The sequence below is a fragment of the Bombus impatiens genome, unplaced genomic scaffold (genome assembly GCF_000188095.3).
Source record: "Bombus impatiens unplaced genomic scaffold, BIMP_2.2 scf_0155, whole genome shotgun sequence".
In the NCBI taxonomy this organism is placed as follows: Eukaryota; Metazoa; Arthropoda; class Insecta; order Hymenoptera; family Apidae; genus Bombus; species Bombus impatiens.
Window position 1 is genome coordinate 186560 of NT_176574.1, and position 20726 is coordinate 207285.

At 29.5% G+C, this 20726-nt stretch overlaps 3 protein-coding genes across 8 annotated transcripts in view; 2 read left to right on the plus strand and 1 right to left on the minus strand.

Moving 5' to 3' along the window:
• LOC100749631 (E3 ubiquitin-protein ligase MIB1-like) overlaps positions 1-9103 on the plus strand; it is a 160707-nt gene extending 151604 nt beyond the window's left edge. For both annotated transcript variants that reach the window (XM_003487432.4, XM_024365899.2), the window contains exons 2-7: positions 3513-3732; positions 4398-4708; positions 5865-6039; positions 6294-6495; positions 6611-6774; positions 7028-9103. In XM_003487432.4, coding sequence (XP_003487480.1) covers positions 3517-3732; positions 4398-4708; positions 5865-6039; positions 6294-6495; positions 6611-6774; positions 7028-7168 — 1209 coding nt within the window. In that variant the 5' untranslated portion in view covers positions 3513-3516 and the 3' untranslated portion in view covers positions 7169-9103. The remainder of the gene's footprint in view (positions 1-3512; positions 3733-4397; positions 4709-5864; positions 6040-6293; positions 6496-6610; positions 6775-7027) is intronic.
• Positions 9104-11029: 1926 nt separating this feature from the next.
• On the minus strand, positions 11030-15730 carry LOC100749398 (cytoplasmic dynein 1 light intermediate chain 2). Of its 2 annotated transcripts, none has more exons than XM_003487515.4 (10): positions 15572-15730; positions 15324-15397; positions 14869-14985; positions 14554-14784; positions 14214-14424; positions 13936-14124; positions 13753-13867; positions 13563-13679; positions 12655-12808; positions 11030-12563 (listed from the first exon to the last, which is right to left on the minus strand). In XM_003487515.4, exons 1-10 carry the CDS (start codon positions 15658-15660, stop codon positions 12448-12450), a joined length of 1413 nt encoding a protein of 470 aa, XP_003487563.1. In that variant the 5' UTR covers positions 15661-15730; the 3' UTR covers positions 11030-12447. The 2 variants fall into 2 exon arrangements, with proteins under 2 accessions (XP_003487563.1, XP_003487564.1); XM_003487516.4 differs by having other exon boundaries at positions 13539-13679.
• Positions 15731-16292: 562 nt separating this feature from the next.
• On the plus strand, positions 16293-18719 carry LOC100746767 (WW domain-containing oxidoreductase). 4 transcript variants are annotated; one of them, XM_003487494.3, is made up of 7 exons: positions 16293-16517; positions 16689-16753; positions 16991-17227; positions 17341-17536; positions 17635-17820; positions 17929-18184; positions 18259-18719. In XM_003487494.3, exons 1-7 carry the CDS (start codon positions 16429-16431, stop codon positions 18466-18468), a joined length of 1239 nt encoding a protein of 412 aa, XP_003487542.1. In that variant the 5' UTR covers positions 16293-16428; the 3' UTR covers positions 18469-18719. The 4 variants fall into 4 exon arrangements, with proteins under 4 accessions (XP_003487542.1, XP_033175338.1, XP_012238015.1 ...); XM_033319447.1 differs by having other exon boundaries at positions 16298-16512; XM_012382592.3 differs by having other exon boundaries at positions 16307-16517; positions 17102-17227.
• Positions 18720-20726: the final 2007 nt, after the last annotated feature.

Below are 20726 nucleotides of genomic sequence, written 5' to 3' on the forward strand. Positions count from 1 at the left end.
ACGCTAGACTGCACAATGTTTATGTGACAAAAGACATCGTGTCCAGGATGGAACGTCTTGCAGTATCCAATTTATTCACTAGGCATTGCTCACACGGATTATTATCTATTTCGATCGATGAAACACGCCTTATCCAATTAGTGGATGAGATACAAAAATGACTTGACAATTGGATCTTGTCTAAGGACGCATTTTTCCGTGATGGAATTCGTCGCTTATCCGATAGACGCCTTAAACTTATAGAAAGCAACGGCGAATACTTAGAGCAACCTGCTGTATTTTTTTTTTTTTTTAATAGACTCCGAGTTTTACTGAAGAATTTTGATTATTCGTTTGCACAACTACTATACGAAAAACAATAGGAGTATTTGTATTTACGAAACATAATGTAACATATACTTTGTTCGTATTTATTCATAGCGATCTTTGATACATTATTATTCATAACATTAGCAATATCTCTAAATATCATTGTCAATTCCAACGATAATATTAGTGGTAGATTCTAATTAATATTTGCGCGATTCTGATAACACCTGCGCGAAGAATAAAAAAGAATCTAGACAGCAACACCTCAGGAGAAGCTGTTTCCTTAATACGTTAATGATATCAACTTGTGAAAACTACGTCGGATGCGAACCTTAATTAATATTAAACTATTTACAGCTTTTAACGTCATAATACCGTCGCCGATCCCTTTTGAATATTTATACCGGTAAAATTGGCGAATTTTTCCGCGATCTCGTAACTGCGGTTGCACTGGAAAACGCGCTGCGAGCCATCGTAGACCGGGCTTAATAAAAAAATACGCCAGCGAAGCAGCATAAAAATTTTATAGTCTTCGATGGCGGTCTTCCAGGCGCAAACGGAGAGACGTAAAATGCGTAATGACGCTGAGAAATCGAATAGAACGGGGAAAAGGGCTGTTAGCCGCGAGCAAATCGATTCTGCGGTAAAGCGACAATTATACGAGTCGATGCGAGTAATGGACTGTTTCCGTTAATCGTGCAAATAGTATTTCCTCCGTTCCTTTCTTTTAGTTGTCGTTACAGAAAATGTTATTCATTGTAATTGAGTCGTTCTTGCTAGCCATGTGAAAGATGATTTTATCCTGCAAATTGGAAATTAGAAAATAAGGTTGAATTACGATTCAGTCTTTTGTGACGTTAATTTTCATTTAACAATAATAATAGATCCTTCAGGATCTCGTAGGTTCTCTGTGGATTCTAAGAGACAAGAAAGTTGATAAATAGGTAAATAAATCAATCACGTTACCAACGTTACAGGTTACTTATGAAATTTTATGTTCTTGTATTATTGTCTGTGCAAATTTTTTTTCTAGAAAAAAATATCTTTTTGTATATAAATATCTTTTGTATATAAAACGTGAAAGATATATTTATATGTAATATTTCATACCGTAACTTCCTTTGCAATTGTACTAATGTTACGAACAGTTTCTAGTCTCTTACTACGCCTGATTAAATGTTGTACGTAGAAAACATACATCGTAAACTGGTACTAAGAAAAACACTCGAGTTTAGTTAGCACCAGGTCCCGAGTTTTGATTTATAGTTGTGCTTTTTTCGAATAAAAACATTGACAAAAGACCGATCGTGTCGTAGGATGCTATCTTTAAATCAACATTTACTCACAATCGTATTTTTGATCATTAAATTTCTAAAAGTCTTACACGCGATGATATTGACCATTTCGTATGCAACCAGTTGAAAAATAAAAGTTTGACGTTTATCGGAAACGTATGTGTCAAGTTGCACGTAAAGTAAGCACTTATATACGTACATACGTACATATACACGTACGTAGAATAAACATATGCATAGCTGTCGTGCCACAGCGGTGCTGGTACCTCGAGGAGGTCCTGTCAAAAGGCAGCTGTCACGTCTCTTTCCGGCTGTAGCCCCGAGGAAAGACTGTCCATGGGGTCCACAGGCAACACAGTCATAGATGGTGGTATTTTTTGAAAACATCGACAAAACGAAGTCTTTATAATTATCACACGCCAAAGATACTCAGGGCCAAAATGATTATTGAAATTGAAGTTCTGCCTAGTTGTATGGAAAAATTATTATACAATATATCGATAATTGTCGCGTACGTGAACAGAGACTTCCCCTTCTTAAGATCTTAAGAATTGTATTAAAGTAAAATGTACTGAATTGTATTAAAGTAATAATATTATAATCTTCGAAAGGATAATGAAATAAAATATATGAAAGATTTATATCTTTGCAAATTTTAATCTCATTAGTGTATGATAAAATTTAATCTTAAATGTAATCTTTATGCTGCGAGCTTGCCCGAATATTAATTATAGCGCAGTTTATAATAATCGTATTAAAATTTCAAAGCGATTATAGTAATTTACGAAACTTCGTTGATTCTTATTTCCATTATCTGTCCGTTTAGTTTTCGTCTCCGGCTGTATATTAATTATGAAATAACGAGATTGATTTAAATAACGACACAGACAAAAATTCAAAAATATCTTTGATGGGGAAGTCATTTTTCAAAACTCCGATCAGAGGAATAAATACGGTCGAATTAAAAAGATGAATTTTCAACGAAAACAATTTCATATTCACGTTGACCATTTCGTGATACAGCATGGAACAATATATTGTAGAATATGCAGAAACATGGATATACTATCGTAAACATCTGTTACTAAATAATCTACGAACAGCGTCATTACCAGCCAGAGTTTGCAGGATTTGTTAATCGACAACCGTGTCTGTTAATGATGTCGTGGCTATAAACCGAAAGGATTTCAGTTGATTTCTGCGTAAACTGACTATGTATTCGTATCGACAGCGGCGAAAATCCGCAGACGACGAATATCTGTTTGATTTCGTGCTATTTATCATCGGTTAACTGCACGCGGCGACACTAATGCGAAGCAATAATGTGGCATCGAATTACAAACGTTTGCCAAACGACGTAATTGATTGCCCATCCTTTGATAACAAATCCGTTTTGAATTTGCTAGTGAAAATCACAATTTCCTGATCGCACATGTCTAAACGCTCTTTACACCGGAATAACATTCAGGACGATCGTCATTAAGTTCCTTCTTTCTCCCATTTCTAAAGCTGGATTTCTCATGGATTTGTTTCTGAAAAAAAATTACTGAATTTCCTTCTTTAAACAGCTGTTACTATTTTATGTTATTTTTTATAATTTCATCTTTGCTTCCGAGCTATGTAATTGCTAAAACGTTTGAATCGTTAAAATTGTTAAATCGTTAAAAACGTCAAATATACGTGTACAATGTCTAAACTAAATATTTTTGCTTGTTTGAGTGATTATTATTTATTTTAATAAAAAAATCAAGTGAAATTTCACACATAACAGCCTCATAATAGCCTCTTTGTCAATAAAAATTACAAATTTTCCTCTTGAAATTCGAAGTACAACTGGAATGAGATATTACAGCGAAAAATCATTTTATCGGTCGTACTTTAAACGTGATATTTTTCTTTTGATTGCAGCGCAATGCGGGTGCTCCTCTCGAAACTTCCGAGACCATGGATAGTTGACGAGAAAAAGGACGATGGTTACACGGCCCTTCATCTGGCTGCTCTGAACAATCACGTCGAAGTTGCTGAACAGCTGGCACGTGCTGGAAAAGCTGACCTGGATTTGCAAAACGTCAATTTGCAAACCGCGTTGCATCTCGCTGTCGAGCGACAGCACACGCAAATCGTTCGTGTACGTTTATTTCATCGTCAAAAAGAAATCCTCACTTCTGATCCGATGCTGCACAAACGATTCACTGAACATTTCCGATGTTCCAATTCCTTTCGAAAACACATTCCGAACATTAATCTCAATTCCACCCATGAAAAATCGAAGTATCTTTCTCAATAAAAGACTTTTCTTGTTCGATCTGACATGACTTTGTTAAACGATGATTTACTGTCTAATGTACAATGATGAACAAAAGTATTGACACAGATCGGATTTTTCCGTAGAATCCTCTATAAATCTTCAGTATACGTGATACTTTATCAAATTTTTTGTATAAAATATAAATTTCAAGTCTAAGGTTTAAGTGTATCATAATTCGCCATCGTTAAGCAGCTCTATTTAACAAACAACGAAAGTTACATGACGAACGATGTTCTTAACGACACATGGAATTTTAATTATTGTTATATCGATACAAGAATAGATCCTAGAACAATTTTAGAACTCACATAGATAAGAAGATAATTTAGCGGCGAGACATAGGGAATCGGAGCAATGTTAGAATTCGATCGAACAATTCGAGATACGCCAGTTCATACGTAATTAAAATGTTCTTAAACCGACACGGATTAATTTCGCCACGGGTTAGTTCGATAATTAAACGGGACTCGTAAATCCTGTTGTAGCTGCTGGTACGCGAAGGCGCCAATTTAAACGTAGCAGACAAGGACGGTGACACGCCTCTTCACGAAGCCTTGAGATATCACACTTTGACGCAGCTGCGACAGCTGCAGGATGTCCAGGACGTAGGGCGGCTCCTGATGGGCCTGGGCGCGCAAGGACAGGACAAGAAAAGTAGCTCGTTCATTGCTTGCTTCCTGGCTGCCCATGGGGCTGACTTGGAATTGAAGAACAAGAAGGGACAGACTCCGCTCGACCTCTGCCCAGATCCAAATCTCTGCAAAACGCTAACTACTTGCCACAAGGACAGAGAATCGTTAGTAATTACAATCTACCTCATCCCGCAGTCACATAAGCGAAACGTCGCAATTCATTGAGAAGTTTCAAATGCGGGTGTACAAAATTAAAGTTCATACTACGATAGAGCCTTCCGTATTCGATAGAGAGACGAATGTTCGGATAATAATGAAACTTTCGAGTAATAGGACAATCACTCTTTTGACATTGAATTTCAGTTGTTCGAATAGAAATCGAAAAAATTTCAAGTACTTTTTTATAGCTTTCTCCAATGGTTGTTTTAAGTCTTTATCCTATTTTTTTTTTTTTTAATTATTTATTTCGACCATAAATTATAAACTAGAGTCGCAATATCATCTTTTTGTTTTAATGATAAGACTGCTTTTGAGTAAAAATATTTGCACGTCAAGAAATACATATCTATAACATTTTATCAATTATAATATCTATATAAAAAGTTAATAAATATTTCATTAGAATTTAGATACGGAAGTGTCTGATTTATAAGAAGAAATACTTAAACACAAGGGTATTATTAATTTCTTCTATAGAAAAAAAAAATGTCTTTTGTTATATACATGTGCACACAATAAAATAGTTTGCAGAATGAGAAGACGTTCGAGAAAACAAGGTAATCTACATTTACTCGGATGACACGCGACTGTTTGGCACGTGGCATTCTGTAATTACGACCGCTTAATATGCATTCTGGTCAAAGGAAATAAGATTATATCTTACTGAAGCGTGCAAATACACGTCTGTAGCCGAGTAATCTCTATATTTTCGAAGCATAAACTTCCCTATGCAGCATGAAACTTCTCATATAACCGATATTACGCTTAATCAAATCTTATGAACACGTTCAATTTACACTTCTAATTTTTCTATCTTTTTCTGTACGCGACAAGGAATAATTTGATCCTTTAGAAAAGAATTTTGAGAAGTATTGCTTCCTTTATATTATTTTTATCGTGAGATTGTAATAAACATGTCTACGTATTATTGCAAAAAACGCGTTTTGTATTAGATGTATTCGGAAATATACCAAATCAGGCTCAACATCCAAGATGTGTCAATTTGGCTAAAAATCATAAATAATCCGATAAATTATAACGAGGTACTTTTAAAACAAATTTTATCTTCGTGCATTCACTATGCGTAATTATTGCTCTCAGGGACAACATCGAACCGGCAGCTCCATCAGCCACGATCGACGAGTGTTTGGTCTGTTCAGATGGAAAACGTGAAATGCTTTTCAGCCCTTGCGGACATGTAGCTTGTTGTAACGCTTGCGCGCCAAGAGTGAAGAAATGCCTGATCTGCAGAGAAAATGTCCTTTCGAGAACAAAAGTAAAATACTATCTTGATAATTTTTAAAATTCGTATTGATAGAACGTTGACCGTAATTCGCCGATAACGATTCCGCGATGATGATAGGAAATAAATTTTATTTCCTCTAGGAATTTATTTCTAAAACTTATTTCTGATAAAAAATTTGCGAAATTATCCATACATTCGTGAACAATATTTTAATACTTTTGATTAGAAGGAAAAACAAAGAAAGTGAATTACCTGCTTTGAAAACAAATTAAACGTATTTGCAGATCGAGGAGTGCGTGGTTTGCTCGGATCGTAAAGCTAACGTACTATTTCGTCCGTGTGGACATATGTGTGCTTGCGAAAGCTGCGCTGCCCTGATGAAAAAATGCGTTCAATGCAGAGCTCAAATTCAGCACATGTTACCGTTGTCGATCTGTTGCGGTAGAGGAGGCGATGTCACTTACGTTAAAGCGACCAATGCTTCAGGTATGAAATTAATAAATAATATGTATTAATAATAAATGAAATAGATCCGATAGAAGAAATATACTAAAAGCGTAAAAATTATTTATGCATATAAATAATCTTTATGCGTTAAAAGGTGGAACGATAACAGACGTGAAGAGTGATCAAGAGGAAGAATTATTATCACAACAAAATACTGGAAGTGGAGGAGAAACACTTTTGATGAACAACGGTAGCCGAGATACATCACACAGCGATATACAGAAACTTCAACAACAACTTCAAGATATCAAGGAACAGGTATATCGTCTTTTATCATATGATTTGTTATATGTTTTCCTTTCTTTTTGAATTTCATTTCTTCCTCGAATGAAGATATGTAGAGCGTAATTTACAATCTTCGTCTTATAGGAACTGCAACAAAAAAAAAAAGATTGTAATTTTACACAGAAAATAAAAGCTCGGAAAAAATGTCGATTAAATTGTAAAAAAAAATAAATTAATTGAAATTTGTATTAAGTACATTGAAATATTTTATTTTGTATCTTTACAGACAATGTGTCCAGTTTGCTTAGATCGTTTAAAGAATATGATATTTTTGTGCGGCCACGGCACCTGTCAAATGTGCGGAGACCGGATGTCGGAGTGTCCAATATGTCGGAAGGCGGTAGACAAACGAATTTTGCTCTATTAAATCTAGAAAAGTGATTATCGTTCGGAGCTAGTGTTTCATTTAGATATATAATAATGAATGATAATAGTAGGAATAATTAAATATTGCATCTATTATCTGATTCAAATTTTGAAAGTATAGATACGTTTTATTTTCGATACTTTCAACCTCCACAAGACTGTAACATAAATTAAGATTTTGTTAAAACTATCAAAGTATATTTATACATATACTGCCCATTCACCAAATAAAATTTATACTAATTAATTCTAATAGTTTTTATACTCCTATTTTAAAATTTTAGTAAACATTTATACGAATTAATATGTATAAAATATTTCTATTTAATTTCATTGCATCTATCGTACATAAGTATTATACCATAATGAAGACATAAACAGGCTATTCAGTGTAATCTGTTCCACGATTATTCTTATTTTGAATAAGTATTTCCTAAATATATTCAAGCATGCCAAACATATATATGCTTAAAAATCTTTTAAATAAATGCTATGAAAGATATATACAAATCAGAGGAAACCGAATGCAATATTTACTTATTCCTTCTTTTTTTAATCTGTTAACGGGCTCCGTATAATTTGTTCCTAATATTATAACTTCAGCATATTTTCACGATATAAATATAATCAGGCAATTAAATATAAATATACATTAGGCTGAGTCATGAAAATGAATTATAAGAATTATAGCAAAATGCCAAGCAAGTTGATCGTATCTATGATGAAATATTGAGATCGTATCCTATTTATGAATAGCGCTTCGTTCTTATTCATTTCTTCAAAATTACCAAGTTTGATTCAGTAATGTAAGTTAATAAGTAAACTATTGTTTTCTAGTAATTGTTATTAGTCGAAAACTCTATTAACCAATATTTTTAAACATATATAATGTTTCCATTTTACGCTGATATATAGTCTATACGCACAATAATTCTTCAAAGACATTCGTTACTTAACGTTACTTCAAATGTACAATTAAACGTAGTACTTATAGTGTCGAAAGCCAGCAAACACCTTTTACAAAGCTTTTGCTTTCCTCGATTAGAAGCAATAACGAGTGGGATAAGAAAATTCGTACTTTAGAAAGTAACAGATACCCGCAAATTCTGCATTTCTTTTTTTATTTTGCTGTTTTCCTTCCTGCAATTATACAACAATAACGCGTCTTGTATACAGTAATTTATAGATACAATATTTTTTTAAGTGCTTTTTTTTTTGTTACTTTATCATTTCTACTACACTTTATTAGATGTAATTTGTACTTACCAGTATATTTCCACGATTATAGATTTTGCATCCTATAACAAAAAATTTTATTCCGCTTTTGTAATAATTATCGAAAGGATATAAATTTTTAAGACTTTCTAGTTTTTCTTGTCCCGCAAATAATTTGCATGAATTTCTTGTAAATACTTCGCCACTTCCTGTCCTCAATCTTATTGCCAATACTGTCACATTTGCTCTCCTTTCTTGAAACTGTATAAAGTATCTTATTATTAGAAGTTTCAATATTCCCAATAATAATGGATACTGCCAATTACTTTTATAAGTCATGAAACGTTTAATTTATCATTAAATATCTAATTAGTTATAAAAATATTAGGAAAATAATTATCATTATCATTGTAATTCAAAGTTTCCCTTATTTCCGTAATTTATATATATATATTAAAGGCAATGAAAAGATTACGCAGTTTAATAAAATTAATTTAATTGACAGTAATTTGCATAAACGTTAATAATAGTAACTATCTATATTTTAGAAAACTATATAATAACTTATTCAATTTACTTCCCTCTTTATAGTGAGGAAAGAGGGGAAGCAAAGTTTTGAAAAGGTAATAAATATGAATATTTGTTGGCTTATAAATAATCTTTACAAGACTTTGCATCTTCTTTCTTAGTATCGCTATTGGTAGAAAAATGTAAAAAAAAAGTAATGCTCATCGACTATACATCTTGAAAAGAATATTTATAATGAAATAGAAAGAAAATTTAGCTTCGTATTTGAATCGAACTAATCGGCATAAATTTTCTACTTGTAAAATTAGTAATTGATATTTATATCATTTTGTATTTTTTCCCTTTTCGAAAAATATTCATTCTTATAATAATTTTTTGCTTTGTGAATTTTCGAGAAATTATGGTAGGAATAATCAATAATTGTTAATTGCACTAACAAATATCTTCCTTTATTTAAATTCTGGCTATATAGGTACGACCATACTTACGTTTTGTGATGCAAGAATTCAGTAAAAGAATTATAGTCAGATAATACAAAATCTTTTAAAATAAAATATGCAATCTATGATTATCCTTGATATCGCATAATGTTAAAATTAATGTTATGAAAACATTATTTTTTTATACATAGTGTTAACATCAAAATTTTCATTTTTATAATTTTTGGAAAATATTTTTGTAGTAATATAATGTAATTTGAATATATTAAACGAATATAATAAATTCAAATATTTCATTTAAGTATTTGAGATAAAAAGAATATTTCACGCGTTTGAAATAAATTTAATAAATATTAAGCAATAGTCTTTATTAATATGGTCTTACCTATAAATTAATCTTCGTTGTGAATATTACAATACTATGTAGTGCTTTTAACTATTACCCCTTGCTCTTCCATTTACAATATCTTTTTAGAAGTTTTTGAAAGGCAATTATTATATGCGTTTAGAATAGGAACTTTATTAACTAAATTTAAAATAAGTAGACCAATAAACAAGTATTAGACATTAATATTTAATTTAAAACTCCATTTTTTACAACCCTAGATCATACATAATTTACCTTGAATCCAATAAAATAAAAAATATTTAACACAATTATATATATTGAAATAATCAGAAACATTATAAAACATTTACATACATACCCTTTTATCATTTTGAAAGATCTGATTTATTAATGGAATATAAAATTGGATAAACAAATGAAAAATGTAGTAGGTATTCAACAAAAATTTTGATTATTGAATAATTAAGTTTTGTAATGTCTTCTACTATAATTTTTATTGTAAGTTAATTATTTGTTAACATGGAGTCTTAAAGAAGATACAAAATGTGAATGGGCAACATATAGTTTTTGTACCATTCCTGTTATATAATATTTCTGTAAAAGGATACATTTTATCTGAGAATATTATATATAATAAACAGCATTAAAAATGATGTATAACATTACAATGGGATTATAAAATTTTCTTATGAAATCTGAGTAAAAAAATCAATTGTAACAATTTTTTCATTTTCAAGATGATAAAAATATTCGTAATTTCATCCCTTTGGTTACTTAATCGTTGATCCTATTGTATTGTCTATCTCTTTGGCGTTTGCAATGGAAGAAACATTGTAACAGAAACATTGTAAGAAAAATGTTACGATGATTAGAAATACTATCTTAATACTTGTATTATTCTATTACGTTATACATATAATCATCTCAATTGTATTCAGGGAAATTATAACAATAAATACATTTGTTCAACCTAATAAAGAACAATAGTATGTTAAATATTCTTATTTATTGCGCACATATTAATAAGTTAAAATAGTTTAATTCTGATATGTATCTATTAAGTAAAATTTTATATAGAGGACAAATAATAGAAAATTATAGAATGCAATTAATATTTTATTAATTTAATAGAACTTTCTATTTCTCACTGAGAACATCAAAATATAGATATTCTTCCATGTCATTAAAATCATTAAATATTTAGTACCAAACATAAAAATATCAAATGAATGTAAAATAAATAAGATTTTAAAGATACAAATATTTTTAACTCTTTTAAATTACAAGAAATTGATTGCGGTATATTGCTGTAATAACAATAACTTCTATGTTTATGAAAAATTATTTATTTTTGATCAGGAATTTTAATTACTTCATATACAGAAAAGCCACATTAATAACTGAATTTACAGATTCTTCTCTTTTACATAAAATTCTTTTAAAATTTGACAAAGAAGTTTCACTCGCCTTGTAACTGTACACTCCAAAATTCATACCACGAATTATCTTCAAACCAAAGACAAGCCCGTGTCCTTGGTTGAGAAATCTCTTCTAAATCTAACATTCATATAAAATACTATCTCACACATTCGTATGGCCCATTTACGTTACAGTAACGGCACTTTATAAATTAGACCGAATACAAGAGAAAATTATTCAGCCAACTTTTATTAACGAGGACAATATTGTATAAATAGAATTATTTATTTATTAGGAAATGAAATGAAAGCATTGAAGAGCAGTAAAAAAATCCTTACATCCTTCATGGATGATTATTAAATAATTTACTATAACGAGCTGTAGGGACATGTGCGTAAGCATAATTGAATGTATTACTATATTAAATATTTAATTACGTTAATTCAATAACTCTCTAGCTGTAACTTTGTATTGTTACTGACAGTCAGATATAACAAACGAAATCATTGATAGGTTGTGTGACACTTCGTTATTTTCTGTTTCTCAGTAACATATTCGTTTCTGAATCAAATTCAACTGTTCTTATAAATTAATTCCAATTCTTTGCGACCCATTTAAGTGTGATTAAAATTTTTGTTGCACATTCATAACAAAGAATTAGTACTACGTCAAAAATCTTAATACCAAAAGAACCATAACACTAGGAATGTGCAAATTATAATTATAAATAAAAAATGTGCAATCTACAACCTAAAGAAAATTATAACTTTAAAAGACTAAAGAAAAAATTATTTTAGATTATACAATTGTGCTTCATTTCATAAATTGATACAGTATTTTATAACAAAATTTCATAAAATATTAATACATTGTTATATATGTATATATTTCTATTTAAATAAATTCGTCTGAATATTTGTGCTTTGCACAATATGATTAGTTATTGATTAAAAATTTCTTGTAAGTATTTTATAACTATGACAAGTTATTAAAAGTTGTGAGTATTTTTTAAAACAACTGTATTAAATTAATAAATGACAAAAATCTTAAATCATAATAAATGACATAAAATATAATAAATACAAATAAAATCTTTTTAGATCATTATAAATTACCAAATTAGTACATGCATTGCAATATTATTAATACAAAATGATAAAAATAATTTCTGTATCAGTTTCAAACATTACAAATGAAGATGAAGATCACAGATATATTTTATATTCAGTGTCATTCAATTATCCTCAAAATGTTATTATGGAACTGATATTTATGATTTATAATTCAATACTTAACTCCCAATATGGGTCGCAAAGAAAATATACTTCCTTAACATTCAGATGATGAATTTAAGTTGGGAGGAGACATTTTTTTCGTTCGAGTAAGTCGATCTAATTCCACTGCTGCATCATTACACATAGTTGCTTTATCTACTGATGCATTATCTGAAATAAACAATAAATCGAAATTTTTAACTTTAAAATGTTATGAAAATTCATAATATACTACATTCTTATAATGCATTATAAAACTTACCAATTTTTATCGGACTCGTACCTACAGTACCTGGTGATCCAGGGCTTCCAGTCTTTTTGTGAAGAAGAGAATTGAAGAAGTTAGCTAGAACACCTTCCCCAGATTGCGCAGATCCAGTACCTTTAGGATCCAACTTTTTATTTGGTGATGCAACCTGTATAAAAAATATTTAATATTTGCAAAATGGTATTTTCTGTTATATTCATAACAGATCATACCACAAAGATTAGAACATGCTTTTGATCGTCCACTGTAAAAACACATAGTGATCTCATTCACCACAAAGTTACTAAACAATGGAATATGTAATTAAAATTTAGCCTGTCAAAGTATGAAATAGTCATGTATGCAAATATGCTTTTTCTGTACAGTAAATCTAACAAAATACACATATTAACATTAATTGTTAGCTTAGATTCTAAAATGTAAAAGAACACAATATAGTTTATTAAGATACAATATTATCTTATAATTATATAATGAGAAGCTACTAACCTAAACATAAGAATATATAAACACTAAGCAATGCATGAATTGATCTAATTGATTTAATGTCAATGCAAAAAAAGTGCTCGATGATCCTAACATTAATTTACAAAAAATTGAATAAGAAATGTAAATGCTATGTGTCAGATAATTACACCCAAGAATATAAAAAGCAACACTCGCTCAAACATCAATTAAAGTCAAAATTTTCGGGGTATTACAGTCAGAATATTTTTAATATGAATAAGCATTATCTGTTAAGAGATGAGGATATGATGATAACATACATGAATACATGGTATATATACATAAATTAGCCACAACATTGTTATTCAATGCTGAATGATTATTAACTGCATGTAACATGACAAGCATGCTCCAATTATAAATGGTATAACCTGAATAACTGGTCCAGTGCTTGCCTGATTCCTGGTTGTTGGAGATCGTGTTGGATCTTTTATACCTAATAATGCGGCTTGTTGTTTCGCTAAGAAAGCTTGTTCTTCTTCTGCCTGTACTTCTACTTCTCTAGCTACACACTAATTAGTAAAATAATATTTTACTATAAAGTCCTTAATATTAAAAAAGTAATTTATCTGTACACACACATACTTTTCTGTTTGTTGATGGTTGTGCAATTACATCTCTATAGTAATCATCTGGTTTCATTGATTGCAAATTTTCATGAAGAATACTAATCTTTTTCATATTATCCCAACCAGCAGGACTGTAAACAAGAACATCTTTAAAATATTAAAAATATATACAAATATTTACTCAATTAAAATTACATACATGAGAACTGCATCTTTTTCGACGACTAAAGCAGGTGTTCTAAATGGTAAAGAATAAATTCTATGTGTAAGATATTTATAAAGCAAATCACAGTTTTTATCTTCCTTTGCTGATGTGTAGAATAATCCTGCACCATATTGCAAACAGAATCGTCTTATCCACTGTTGTATAAAATCAAAATGTTCATCCCTATAAAAAATTAAAATTATTGAACAAATAAAGTAAATTATTACCACCAATTATATCTTTTTTTAATAGTAATTATATTATGAACTTACTTATAATCATGTTCTTTCTCAAGAGTAGACATATAATCAGTTTTGGTAATAACAACAACAACATCTAGGCCTAAATTTGTTGTAAGTACTCCTTCTGGTAGTGGTAAATTATCCATTGTATCGTCATCTAAGTTACGACTAGTTCGCCTTAAAGGACTACCAGGATCTAATTCATCTCCAGGTTCTGTATAATCTTGCCACTTTTTTACATCTAAGCACATAAAAAATGATTTGAAAATTTGAAAAATGATGTAATTAATATATCTTTTATTATTAAATGAACACATGTAACAATGTAAAATACATACTATGAAAGAAGTAATTTAAAAATATGACTTACTAAATTGCCTGCATCGTTGCCAAGTATCATTATCTAAAGGTAATTTGTCAATATGATCTCCCAAAAGTGCAGCCCAGGATTGAAGTTGATCGAGGATAGCCCATGGAGTTGTCATTGCAGCAACTAACATAACAAGTGTATGTGGAAATCTTTCTGCATTTAATGCGAATCTTAAAAGATTTGCATGACCAGGATCACCATCTAATACCCATACAGATAATCTTGTTTGATCTGAGTAAAAAATTTAAATAATAAAACTTCATTACTCTTCACCTGCTATAATTAGAAACATTATCAATTCTTAATTGATATTACCATCTCTATAATCATCTCTGACATCAATATAAGCAAACTCCAAACCGGAACCTTTCTTTGGATCTTCTACGCCTTGTAATTTAGCAATGAGTGTTGTTTTTCCACTTTCATTATCACCTATAAATGAAATGATTTCTTGCTACTATGTACATGTGTAATCTAAATACTTAGTGAACAGCTTTATTATATAACATATATGTCATAAACATTTATATTATTATCATTGAATATGTAAAATTAATTTTAAAAATCTTAACAAAAGATAATAAACAAATTATACGTCAAATAAAAAATCAAACAAATAGGCAACCATATGTTACAGGCAACATCAAAACAAAATTACATGTATAAACATTATATTTGACACTCATTATAATGCATAACATTTATGCATGACACATACACATATCTTCAGAATCTTGCATTAATTAAGGAAAGTAATTACTCAAACTTACCTAAGACAAGAATATTCTTGTTTGAGGGTAGTTTGTTACTGCTACTATTTTGTACTTCAGCCAAAATAGAGGACCTGTATAAAGGGAGACAATTAAAAATAAAGTAAATTATTAAAAATGACTAATTCTCTGACTTCTAATGTGTGGCACGCAAGACGAACGTCAAAATATTTATACGTTGCAATTGCCTACTGCAATATGTACGCTTTATATTAAAAAAATTTCGAAAGCAAACTTTTTACACATACCATAAGTTGTCTTTATTTTCTGGATCTTCCTTTTTCTTCGATTGAAACCCATTGCTCTGCAACATCATATCAATTGCCGTCGCTGCCATTATCCATTTGACAGAAATGAAATCTGCTATCGATTGTACGCAAACTGCGGGTGCGGCTCGCAGTTAACTTCATTCAGAACGGAATCTTAAAAGTTCAAATGTACGTGTAAGCTTATACATGTTCATTTTCTGTACTTTATATTTCATGTTTAATTGTTATTTAATATTCTATTTTTGATAATACGTCTTTTAATATATATATACGTATTATTATAAACATCTAACAACATTTTTCTATTAATATATAAATTACGTACACATTGAAAATTACACTTTACTTATACAAAAAATTTAACGTTAATGGATAGTTGGTCTTACTGTTTATTCCAAATTAAAATTTAATGAATCATGAATGTATAATACACAGGCACATACAATGTATATATGTAGTATATTTAAATATATATGAAATAAAATAATATAAAATTAAGCAAAATAGTCATATCATATCTGATAACAAATTTTAAAATATTTATAACTATACCGTTTTAATATTTTTTTCTTTAAGTAAATATATAAGTATTTTATATAATATCTGTATTTCAAAAAAACATTTTCTTTTATCATTCATTCTTTTGATTATAATGTTGGTAACACATCAGATAAACCGTTATTTGTTATGTACTTTTTTGATTATATTGTTGGTAACACATGATATAAATCGATATACGTTATAGACTCGTGGTATAAGCAAATACGTACTCAGTAAACCCAAGTAAGGCGATAAAGAATTCAATATAAATTAGTATAAAATAAGGAGAAAAGAGGATGATTTTAAATGAATCCGATAGTGAAGATGAATTACCCCCTGGATGGGAAGAAATGACAACTCCTAATGGAAATGTCTACTATGTAAAGTAAATAATAGTATTCGTTATATATTATTATTGTTATTATTATGATATAAATTATAGATATTAATAAAACCTAGTGTTACATCCAGTACTTAAGACTTAATATAAAATTATCTATCTATAATACATCTGTAAAATGTAATTTTGTAAATCTCAATACTATTTTGTTTTTAGTCATTATACAAAGGGCACACAATGGACACACCCTAGAACTGGTCGAACAAAAACTGTTGGGGGAGGTACAATATTACTATATAAATTTTTATATATGTACAATCTAAATTTTTAATTAACCACTTATGTCATAGTACATATTAATTTATAATATTTAAATATTTACATCTATGTACTTTTGATACTTAAATATTTACATCTATGTACTTTTTGAACTTGATGATAAATAATTATGCAGTTATTAACAAGTTTCAAACATTAACTGTTATGAATAAAATTTGATAATGTTATTTATCAATAAGAACTGCCATCTGGATGGGAAAAACGTGTGTCAGAAGATGGTCAAGTCTTATTTGTCGATCATATAAATCGTACAACAACATATACTGACCCTCGGCTTGCATTTGCTACAGAATATAGAGAATCATCACAGCCTATAAGACAACGTTTTGATAGTAGTAGCACAGCATTATCTGTTTTACATGGTCGAGACTTAAGGGGTAAACTTGCCATAGTTACAGGTGCCAATACTGGGATAGGTATATATGTTACATACATTTCATACTATTCAGATCAGTTGTAATCAACAATAATTCTACCTTTATAGACAATTTAGTATGTTATTTTTCTCTACCTAATTATATTTTTTAAGGATTTGAAACAGCTAGATCATTAGCTCTACATGGATGTAAAGTTATCTTAGCTTGTAGAGATCTAGAAAAAGGTGCAGAAGCAATACAAAAAATACAACAAGAAAAAGAAAATGTTATGTGTGAAACATTACATTTGGATTTGTCATCATTATATAGTGTTAAAGAAGCAGCTGATGAATTTAACCAAAAATATAGGTATGCTTAGATGGTTAAAACTATCATTAATAGCAATATATTTTCATAACAAATTTACCATATTTACATTACATTATTCATTACTGTTACATTTTTAGCACTTTAAATATCCTTATTTTAAATGCTGGTGTCTTTGCAATTCCGTATGCACTTACAAAAGATGGTTTTGAAACAACATTTCAAGTAAATCATCTTTCTCAATTTTACTTTACTCTTTTATTAAAAGAACCACTACAACGTTGTCATAATTCCAGAGTAGTGATAGTTTCAAGTGAATCACACAGGTATTTAAAACATTTTAATAAATATAATATTGCATATATTATATAATAACAAATATCTTCTTTTTCTGTAATAAAAATTGATATATGATATCTTATTTTTACCAATAGATTTTCAAATTTAAAAAAAGAAGAAGATTTTCATCGATTAACTTTATCTCCTCCTCCATATAAATATTGGTTTATGGAAGCATATAATAATTCAAAACTATGTAATATCTTATTTGCACAAGAATTAGCAAAACGGTGGCCTTCTGTAAATGTCTTTTGTTGTCATCCTGGTAATATGGTTTCTTCTTCATTAAGTCGTTATTCATGGATACTCCGATTAATGTTCATGCTAGTACGACCTTTTACAAAATCACTGGTAAGATAATCAGTTATTTAAAACAGAATACTTAAGAAAACGTAATTACAATTTTTTTTTTTCAAATCACACAGCAACAAGCTGCTAGTACACCAGTTTTCTGCGCAAGTGCACCAGAATTGGAAGGGATAACTGGATGTTATTTCAGTAATTGTTATCGTTGTGATCCATCAAAAACTGCATTAAACCCCGCACTGGCAGAAAGATTATGGTTTGTTAGTGAAAAAATGTTTGTTTCTGCTATAAAAGTTAGGAAATTTCATGAAAGATTTAATTTAAAATGAAAAATATTATTATACAATATTGTTATGAATGAACAGAAAACATGAATTCAAAGAATATTTTAATCAATCAAAAATTTTTAATAGATTTAAAATATTAATAAGAAATTTATATCTATTTTCATCACAAATTCTATATTCAATAAATTTGGTTTTATATCTTTTGTAATTTAATACATTTTTCCTAAATTCTATTTATGGTCGCATATGAAGCTATTTATGTATTGGGTTGCTTGGAAAGTTCCTCCTAATTTTTGAGAAAAATTCAAACGTAGCACATTTAAATATCGATATACATTTATTGAATTATATAGCTGCCATTTTGTTCCACAATCATCCTCCATCTTTCAATCAACTTGAATATTCCATCCTTCCAGAACTTCTTAGGTTTTTCAGCAAAAAACGTTGCAATATGATTTTTCAGGCTGACCAAAGAGTTAAAGTTTTTGCCATTAAGGGAATTTTGTAATGATCTATATAGCTGAAAATCTGAGGGTGCAATGTCTGCTGAATATGGTGAGTGGGGTAGCACATCCCAACCAAGCTTCAACAGCTTTTGTCAAGTAGTCAAAGACATAAGAGGCCGTGCATTGTCCCGATGAGACACCCTTCCGATTAGATAGTTCTGGACGTTTTTGTTCAATTGCTGTCTGTAATTTGTTTACTTGCGATTCATTCCGCCTTTTCCAGGATCTTTTCCACTCAACATTATTATGAATAGTGCATTTTTCATCTCCCGTCACTACTTGCTCTAAAAATGGTGTTTCTCGTTGCGTTTATAGAGTTAATCGCAAATGGAAATGCGATCCATCAAATCTTTTTCTGTTAAATTTTGGGGGGAACCTATACATCAAAACGGTTTATATAGTCAAGCTTCACAAAATGTTCGTGAATAGTAGATTTTGGTATATTTCTGCTAATTCACATGTATAGCGTAGGTTATTCTCGACCAATGTTTTGATCTGATGTTCATCAATGGTGGAAAGTCTATCCGGGCATTCTTGACCTTCAAGATTTAAATCAGCTTTAAATCTAGCAAACCACTACCGCACAGTTCTTTCTGATACAACACCGTTACCATAAACAGCGCTTACCTTGTTTGCTACTTGTGTGACATTTTTGCCCTTCCACATTTAAGAGCATATGAAACTAACAAAAGTTTATATATAATATATTCCAACCAAACCCTTTTCTAAAGATGCCTGAAATATCATCTTTTAGAATATGGACACATGTCATTTGTTTTAAATTATTCTGATATATTCAAACCTGTTGTAATGTCACCTACCGAAACAGTACAAACTTTCCAGACAACTCAATACATTAAAAACATATATCTATGTATATTGAGATTGTATTCAACTATTATTTTTTGTTAAATTAAAAAAATGGACATCTTTCGTGAAATGTTTACAAATTAATTTTAAGGAATTTAGTTGATGTGTAAGAAAAAAGCTTTTTTCCTAAACTTTTAGAAGATTTCATGTTTTCAAATTAAATTAGTATGATATATGTAAAAATAAAAAAATTATACAAACTTTTTTTCAGTAATATTTATTTTATAAAATTTCTAATAAAATTAAAAAATAAAAAGAATATTTTTCCTACTCAAATATTCATGTAAAATTTAAATACGTAACAAAATATTTTATTCAGTAACAAAGAAAAAAAGCTGTGCTCATGTTTTTTCAAACAAATTGGCAATATATGTGAAAACAACAGAAATTCATATACACAAACATATAAAAATGACTCATTAAATACTTCCGATTTTGTACGAAACGTAAAAATTAAAAAATTAAGTAGTGAAATTATACATTATCTTTTGGAATCGTTATGCACAACTACGTACACAGATTTTTAGAATCTACTATTGGAAATATATTTGGCAGAGATATAACTTGCAGAGAACCAATTCATCGATGCGATGATTATCAACCACGTGTGTTAGTAGAATTTGGAAGAACTGGCATAAAAGTATGTATTTAAATAATAATTCCTATAATGCAATTTATTATGACTATTGAAGTATCAATTAACGAATTACAAAATACTTAATTTTTAAGGAAGAAAAAATTCTAAACTCATTGTAGTTTGTATTATATACAACAACATATAACACAGAAAAAAATAAAATTTATACAACATTCCGATTTTCTTTTTTTTAAACTGTTACGAATATTTACAATTGACAGCATAAACAAAGCCTTGAAACATCATGTCAATTTTGTGTAAAGTAATGTAAGTACAAAATGTACAAA